This window comes from Oncorhynchus masou, chromosome 29, assembly GCF_036934945.1.
Source record: "Oncorhynchus masou masou isolate Uvic2021 chromosome 29, UVic_Omas_1.1, whole genome shotgun sequence".
Lineage (NCBI taxonomy): Eukaryota > Metazoa > Chordata > Actinopteri > Salmoniformes > Salmonidae > Oncorhynchus > Oncorhynchus masou.
The window spans coordinates 60,332,442-60,341,090 of NC_088240.1; the positions used below are offsets into that span (position 1 = coordinate 60,332,442).

Below are 8,649 nucleotides of genomic sequence, written 5' to 3' on the forward strand. Positions count from 1 at the left end.
CACAAATCCACCGTTGCTGGACCAGACAGGACTGGAAAAAAGTGCTCTTCACTGATGAGTTGAGGTCTTGTCTCACCAGGGGTGATGGTCAGATTCACATTTATCGTCGAAGGAATGAGCGTTACACCAAGGCCTGTACTCTGGAGCGGGATCGATTTGGATGTAGAGGGTCCGTCATGGTCTGGGGCGGTGTGTCACAGCATCATCGGACTGAGCCTGTCATTGCAGGCAGTCTTAACGCTGTGCGTTACAGGGAAGACATCCTCCTCCCTCATGTGGTACCCTCTCAGCAGGCTCATGCTGACATGACCCGCCTTGATGTAACGCATGACAATGCCACCAGCCATACTGCTCGTTCTGTGTCTGATTTCCTGCAAGACAGGAATGTCAGTGTTCTGCCATTGACGGCGAAGAGCCCGGAACTCAATCTCATTGAGCACGTCTGTGATCTGTTGGATCGGAGGGTGAGGGCTAGGGCCCTTCCCCCCCAGAAATGTCTTGGAACTTGCAGGTGCCTTGGTGGAAGTGTGGGGTAACATCTCACAGCAAGATCTGGCAAATCTGGTTCAGTCCATGAGGAGGACATGCACTGCAGTACTTAATGCAGCTGGTGGCCACACCAGATGTTGACTGTTACTTTTGATTTTCACCCCACTTTGTTTAGGGACACATTATAGCTTTTCTGTTAGTCACATGTCTGTGGAACTTGTTTAGTTTATGTCTCAGTTGTTGAATCTTGTTATGTTCATACAAATATTTACACATGTTAAGTTTGCTGAAAATAAACTCAGTTGACAGTGAGAGGACGTTCAATGTAAATAGTCCAGGTGGCCATTTGATTAATCGTTCAGCAGTCTTATGGCTTGGGGGTAGAAACTGTTAAGGAGCCTTTTGGATTTAGACTTGGTGCTCCGGTACCGCATTCAGAGAAAACAGTCTATGACTTGGGTGACTGGAATTTTTGGGGCCTTCCTCTGACGGAAGGCCTGGCTGGCAAAAAGCTTGGCTCCAGTGATGTACTGGGCCGTACGCACTACCCTCTGTAGCGCCTTATGGTTGGTTGCCAAGCAGTTGCCATACCAGACGGTGATGCAACCGGGCAGGATGTTCTCAATGGTGCAGCTGTAGAACTTTTCGTGGCTCTGGGGACCCATGACAAATCTTTTCAGTCTCCTGAGGGGGAAAGGTGTTGTCATGCCCTCTTCACGACTCTCTTGGTGTGTTTGGACCATGATAGTTTGTTGATGATGTGGACACCAAGGAACTTGAAACTCCGCTCGACTGGAGCCCCGTCATTAATGGGGGCCTGTTCAGCCCTTCTTTTCCTCAAGTCCACAATCAGCTCCTTTGTCTTGCTCACATTGAGGGAGAGATTGTCCTGGCACCAGACTGCCTGGTCTCTGACCTCCTCCCTGTAGGCTGTCTCATCGTTGTCGGTGATCAGGCCCACCACTGTTGTCTCGTCAGCAAACTTAATTATGGTGTTGGAGTCGTGCTTGGCCACGCAGTCATGGATGAACAAGGAGTACAGGAGGGGACTAAGCAAGCACCCCTGAGGGGCCCAAGTGTTGAGGATCAGCATGGCATATGTGTTGTTGCCTACCCTTACCACCTGGGGGCAGCCCGTCAGGAAGTACAGGATCCAGTGGCATTGGGAGGTGTTTAGTCCCAGGTTCCTTAGCTTAGTGATGAACTTTGTGGGCACTTTGGTGTTGAACGCTGGGCTGTAGTCAATGAACAGCATTCTCACATACATGTTCCTTTTGTCCAGGTGGGAAAGGAATGTGATTAAGATTACGTCATCTGTGGATCTGTTGGTGCTGTATGCGAATTGGCGTGCGTCTAGGATTTTTTGGGATGACGGTGTTGATGTGAGTCATGACCAGGCATTCAAAGCACTTCATGGCTACAGACGTGAGTTTTACGGGGTGGTAGTCATTTAGGTAGGTTACCTTCACTTTCTTGGGCACAGGGACTATGGTGGTCTGCTTGAAACATGTAGATATCACAGACTCGGTCAGGGAGATGTTAAAATGTCAGTGAAGACACTTGCCAGTGATTTTGCGCATGATCTGAGTACACATCCTGGTAATCCTTCTGGCCCTACGACCTTGTGAATGTTGACTTGTTTAAAGGTCTTGCTCACATTGGCTACGGAGAGCATAATCAGACACTTGTCCGAAACAGCTGGTGCTCTCATCCATGCTTCAGTGTTGCTTGCCTCGCATTTAGCTTATCCGGTAGGCTCGCGTCACTGGGCAGCTCGCGGCTGGGTTTCCCTTTATAGTTCGTAATAGTTTGCAAGCAGTGCCACATCAGACAGGCGTTCAGAGCCAGTGTAGTAGGATTCAATCTTAGTCCTGTATTGATGCTTTGCCTGTTTGATGTTTCGTCTGAGGGCATAACGGGATTTCTTATATGCATCCGGATTAGTGTCCCGCTCCTTGAAAGCGGCAGCTCTAGCCTTTAGCTTGGTGCAGATGCTGCCTGTAATCCATGGCTTCTGGTTGGGATATGTACTTAAGGTCACTGGGGATGATGTTGTCAATGCACTTATTGCATTGTTGGGCCTTGTAAGCATTTCACGGTAAGGTTGTATTTGGTGAAAATATTTTTTTTTTTTACATAAATATTTGTTTTCACCTCACATAATCAGTTTATAAAGATTAGCTACTCCTTTAATTACACAATGAACTTTACCCTAGTTGACCGAAGAGCGGAACACATTTTCTGGGCTTTGTGTCCAACTGAAATAGCAGGAGCACCAGCTTGTTCTCTGTGATTGGTTACAGGTCACTTTTGCCGACAGTCTTCATGTTCACATAATTTAATTGGTTCCAACAATGGGCGGTCTCGTTTAGACCCGCCTTCTTTCTTTCAATGGAATCACGAAAATCGTTCCGACCTTTCGTAAGTTACCGTTCTCCTATCAGCAGGATATTATGCTGGCAGTACGATCGTGGGTTTTCTTTTTCAAAATAACAGTCCCACTGCAAAGACATACTAAACTTCGATTTGTCTTTAGCACTAGTCCAGTACAACTGTTTTTCACAGCATTGCAACCCACTCTGAAAAAAATGATTGATAATTTGACGTATTTTATTTGTAATATTGGATTATTTATACCAGTATGTTGAAAGCTATTGTGTAGGCTATATATATTTAAAGAAATACACTTTTAATAGAATACAAACATATCTTATTGGAAATCCTCAATAGAGTCCGCAAAACTTGAATGGGTCTTGTGCTGGGCAACTGGTTTAATACAGAGTAACTCCTTACTTCACCCACTCATTTCACTGCAAAGCAATACACGGTATATGGGATACTTATTGGCTTGTAGAGAGAAAACTTGTCTACCTGTCTCAACTAAAGTGGGGTGGGAAATACTCAGTATGGTCTCTACTAACCAAATATGTGTGTTTTTTCAGGGGGACTGCTGCTGGCTGAGAATTAAGTCCTTCTGGGTATTTACAACACAGTCCCACTCCAAAACAAAGCATAATATCTGCTTAGTAGAGACCCTACTGAGTATTTCTCACCCCACTTTAACTGAAATGAGTAAAAAAATGTACCTCTATGAGCCAATATGTAACCCATGTACAGTCTATTACAGTGTCTTGCTATTGGGGAGGGACACATACCAGTGTCAATTTGGTGTTTTTTCCATTATTGGTCTAAATATAAATAATTTAAAAACACATTTGGGATATGTTTTCATAAATTAGTCATTGCATTTTCTTGTTGTCACAATAGAAGTGGCTATTGATTGCAATTCAATCAGTTCTGAATGAGTTATTCACATTGCAACGTTTTGAAATACGTGCTTTTATTTGAAAGGTTTCATCATTACCATACCTAGTGACGTTATCATTTGTGCTGCTAGCAGAATTACTAGTCTCCTGCTTCTTGGGTGAAGGTTCGTTGTGGTGACTCGGTAACTAGCTACTGTTCATTGCTGAACCGAAGAATCGCTAACAATGTCGCGGGTTCTTGTTGGAGTTAAACGTGTAATTGACTATGCTGTCAAGGTAGCTACTTCCCCACTGTCTTGTATTTAAAAGCAATTCAACATTTCACGTGCAGAATTTCCATTCGCGACTTCCTATGGCTATGGTAGCTAGCTAACTACTAGCTAACGTAAGGTGGGTAGATGGATGAAGGGTTAGTTTAGCAAGCTAGCGTTCATTGTTTGAATGTCAAGTCTGTTCAACTAACAACCATAACTGCAATGAAAATACCAAGGTCATTACAGGGTTATCTAGGTAACAGTTAAGGTTAATTTGTATAGAGTTTGCTACTTCTATAATTGGTAAATCGATGAACGACTGTCAAAATTTTAAAAGAAAGCTGACAATGTATTGCTGCTGATTTGTATTGCACATGTTAAGGTACATGTATAATCCTCATTCAAGCTTCATCACAATGATTTTAAAACATATAATCAACTAGGTGTCACAGCATCAGAACAGTTAGATAGCAGACTATCACTATCCAAGCCAGTCCTATCAGATAGTTCCAAGGTAAAAATATATATATATTTTTGTAAAGGAAGCCTAGCACCATATCTATTACCAGTTATTTCATACTACAGTCTGAGCACTCTTGCTTCAGCTGCATCCAACTAGATCACTGTAGCCGTCTCTCGATGCACTCCGTTAAGCTATGTTTGTATCCTTCCCTGTCCCATATGCTGCCCCAACTCTTATCAGCCAGAGGAAGGGGTGTGAGTGAGAGAGAGACACAGTCTTTGCCAGTCATGTATTATGAGGTGACTAATGTATATGGGATGGGCTTATTGACAGAATTTTGGCGTTTTTAAACGGTTTAATTACAATGGCCTGTAAAATACTATTGGGTTAGTGGTAGGCTTTCAAAAGTGTTCCAGAATTGGTTTGACTGCCTCACAAATTAAATTGGAAAGCTCAGAGCACACATACATTGAGCCCACAGCAACTATTTATAAGTGCCCAAGACTGCACCGTGTCCACACACTCAACTCTGGCACATTGACGGCATGCACTTCATGTCTCCAGCCTCTGCCTTTGTCTGTTTAGTTGTTTGTCTGTCTCTGACCCTTCTGAGTGACTATCCAGTAGTCACTTATGTTCAGTAGGGCCTACCATAGCAAAGCTCTTTGAAACTGAATTAGCATTTCTTATTGGAGTTCCGGTAGTCCCACCGTTTTTGTCTGTTATTTTTCTCTGTTTGGTGCCTAATGAAGACAACCCTGCTCTCTCCCTTAGATCCGTGTAAAGCCCGATCACAGCGGGGTGGTGACAGATGGCGTCAAGCACTCCATGAACCCCTTCTGTGAGATCGCCGTGGAGGAGGCCGTCAAACTCAAGGAGAAGAAGTTCATCAAAGAGGTGGTGGCTGTCAGCTGTGGGCCCACGCAAGTAACGGTAAGAGTGACGTGGTGCTCTGGCCTGGCGACGCCATTTTGAAGACGGGCGGACTCAACGATGCAACAACATTTTCCTTATTCTACATGACATTATACATATCTGTTCTACTCTATTCATTTCTATCTTTAAGTCCTGTAGTTTTAGGCTTCATTTCTGTCCGAAACGTTCTGTAGCATTAGGCTACATCCTCCTTCACAGGCCTTCAATAGCTAACATTTGGAGGGACACTTTGGATCTTGTTTCTTCATTAGGATAGCGGTCATGAGTATGTTTTCATTCTATTGTAAGAAGGACTCTGCTGTTGGTCACCTCCAACTTGACTGTGCTAATGAGTGTATTATTCTGTCATTGTTCTCAGATGGTGTTCTTATATAATTTTGAGAACCCTACCTCTCAAGCGTTTGTATTGTGTGTGTTTGTGTGTGTGTAGGAGACCATCCGTACTGCACTGGCCATGGGGTGTGACCGCGGCATCCACGTGGAGGTCTCAGGAAAAGACTACGAGGCCATGGGACCCCTGCAGATCTCCAAGATCTTTGCTGCCCTAGCCAAGAAGGAGGAGGCCTCACTCGTCATCCTGGGCAAACAGGTCATCCAATGCAATAGATTGTGACACTGCCACACCAATGCGCGTTGACTTTGAAATCGAACCTCATCATCTCATGTAATGCTCACTGATTGTGTTGGTATTTTTTGACAGGCCATTGACGATGACTGTAACCAGACGGGTCAGATGACGGCAGCCTTGTTAGACTGGCCACAGGTCAGTAGTGGTTTCTTCTTGTTGTAATCCTTGTTCTCAGCAGGAATCACTAAACTGATCTCGGAGAGGGCTTGTTTACTGTTAACTGCTGACTTGGATACCATTTCTGTCTGGACCAGGACCTTTTCTCATGGTCTTTATAAGCATATCGACTTAATGTCAGGTGAAGGGAACAGCTGAACTAGCAGGCCTTAGATTATGTCGCTACAGTCAACATAGTCTGCACTGAAAAGTAGACCAAAGGCCAAATAAAGGGCAAAATTAGGGTGTATTTACATGGTTAAACCACCAGATGTCACACTTGGATTGCCTTGTGGCCTACAACGTGTTTACAATTGTCAGGTAGCAAAAACAAAGCCTTCTTTCCATTTAAGTTGATTTGATATTTTCAAATAATATTTAATCTCAATGTGGATTATGACATCCACTAAATATACGACCATTCTTGCCATTCTTACCATTCTTACCATTCTTGCAGGGCACATTTGCCTCTGAGGTGACCATCGATGGGGAAAAGGTGAAGGTGGTGAGGGAAATCGATGGTGGTCTAGAGACCATCAAAATCAGCATGCCAGCCGTCCTCACAGCAGACCTTCGACTCAACACCCCCAGATACGCAACCCTGCCCAACATCATGGTAATACACACAATGTACATTTCCTCACAGTGTATACACACACACACACACACACACACACACACATATAGCACTTTAATTTCTCATCTCCTTCTTCCTCCCTCCACCTACCAGAAAGCCAAGAAGAAGAAGATAGCCAACATGAAGCCAGCGGACCTGGGGGTGGACATGGTGTCACGGGTGGAGGTGTTGAGTGTGGACGAGCCCCCAACGAGACTGGCCGGTGTGAAGGTGGAGACGGTGGATGACCTGGTTGCCAAACTCAAGGCAAACGGAACAATCTAGAGGCCCTGTGGGAGCCAAAGGGGGAGTGCAGGACACACACAGAGGGGTGAGTCTCAAAACCTAAAAACAGTATGACTGTTTGAGATAATTATAGTAACCCATTAGAAAATGTCTGATGGATTCTCAGCATGACGGAGCACTGATTAATTTCACGTTTACGTAACAATTTACCCATGTCAATCTGCTTCTTCCACCAAATTGCCTCAACTGTAACACAGACCTTTGCCATAGTGTGCTGTACTTGACCAAGCTCAGTGTTTCTGTCTCGAGTTGGCTGTAATATGTCAATTCCCCCGTTCTTTTGCAGGTCTCTGCTTGAGAGATGGAACAAAGTAATTTAGCAAACGTGGAGGACTGGTTGCATAAGGCAGAACCCATCGCCACCCGGCCCTCTGTGTTTAACTCCGACTTCCATGATGGTAGCCTACTGACCTTGGAATGTTGGGATACTGAGAAACACTGTCCTATAGGAACCCACCGAGCCCAGAGGGGGAAGAAGAGGGCCTGTTGTTATTGTGCAATTTAATTCACATGGTACATCTGTATTGTAATTACTGTATCTTCTCTGTGAGTGTAGCTAACTAGTTAAAGAGGACCTAGACTCAAAACATGGACAACTTCCAAGCCAGTAATGTATGTCAGTAACTTTCATTCACCCATGTTTCTGTATGTGTTGCACTGTACATTCAAGAGTGTCACAATAACATTTTCATCTGTAACATGGACCTTTGAAAATTCTCATGAAACCCTACATTTACACATCTGGGCTATGCAGTTTGAGTTGGATGCCATGTGTAAATAAGAACCCAAAGTTGCAGAGCTGAATGTGCATTCAGGGTGTGTGATATGTCTACTGACTTGGTTTGTATAAAGTTTATATAAATATAATTATTTCTGGGTTGGGTGGCAGTTCCGGTTGAACAGTGTCTCTCAGTCGATGTGGGAAAATGATCAAAAACACACAAAGTTGACTTTTTACCATAAGCGCCTCTTCTGTTTTAGATCGTACAGGATCCTACCATAACAATAAAGATATCTTTTTCATATCTGGATCTGCTGTTTTCCAGTGTCATTCTATGTTGCTGTGTTCTGTCTTTCCACATCAGTGTTTTGGTTTTAAGATCGTCTCTTGACTATCTAGTACTTGGCAACAATCATCCAGTCACTGACCATGTTTGTTTATTCCATGTGTAACTCTGTGTTGTTGTTTGTGTCGAACTGCTTTGCTTTATCTTGGCCAGGTCGCAGTTGTAAATGAGAACTTGTTCTCAACTGGCCTACCTGGTTAAATAAAGGTGAAATAAAACATTAGAGTGCATGTTCTGAACCCCCTAAATCCCTGGGGAAGATGGTACACCATCTTAAGATATAGACCAGACACTTTGGAAAAGGATTGTGTCACATTGATCGATATGGGAATTTGGTTGGCGTCTTTCAGAAAAAGTGTAGTATCGTCAGCCAGCTGGCTTATCTTTACCAGCAATGGAACTACATTGTACAGGACTATTTAAAGAATTTGTAAGAAGTTGGGTGATAAATAAAAACATACACAGAGA

The 8,649-nt window shown here is 43.9% G+C and overlaps 1 protein-coding gene across 2 annotated transcripts; it reads left to right on the forward strand.

Moving 5' to 3' along the window:
* The first annotated feature begins 3,887 nt into the window (after positions 1-3,887).
* etfb (electron transfer flavoprotein subunit beta) lies at positions 3,888-8,145 on the forward strand. 2 transcript variants are annotated; one of them, XM_064945481.1, is made up of 7 exons: positions 3,888-4,031; positions 5,247-5,405; positions 5,839-5,997; positions 6,109-6,171; positions 6,650-6,808; positions 6,923-7,139; positions 7,401-8,145. In XM_064945481.1, exons 1-6 carry the CDS (start codon positions 3,981-3,983, stop codon positions 7,091-7,093), a joined length of 762 nt encoding a protein of 253 aa, XP_064801553.1. In that variant the 5' UTR covers positions 3,888-3,980; the 3' UTR covers positions 7,094-7,139; positions 7,401-8,145. The 2 variants fall into 2 exon arrangements, with proteins under 2 accessions (XP_064801553.1, XP_064801554.1); XM_064945482.1 differs by lacking the exon at positions 3,888-4,031 and adding an exon at positions 4,041-4,145.
* The last annotated feature ends 504 nt before the right edge of the window (positions 8,146-8,649 follow it).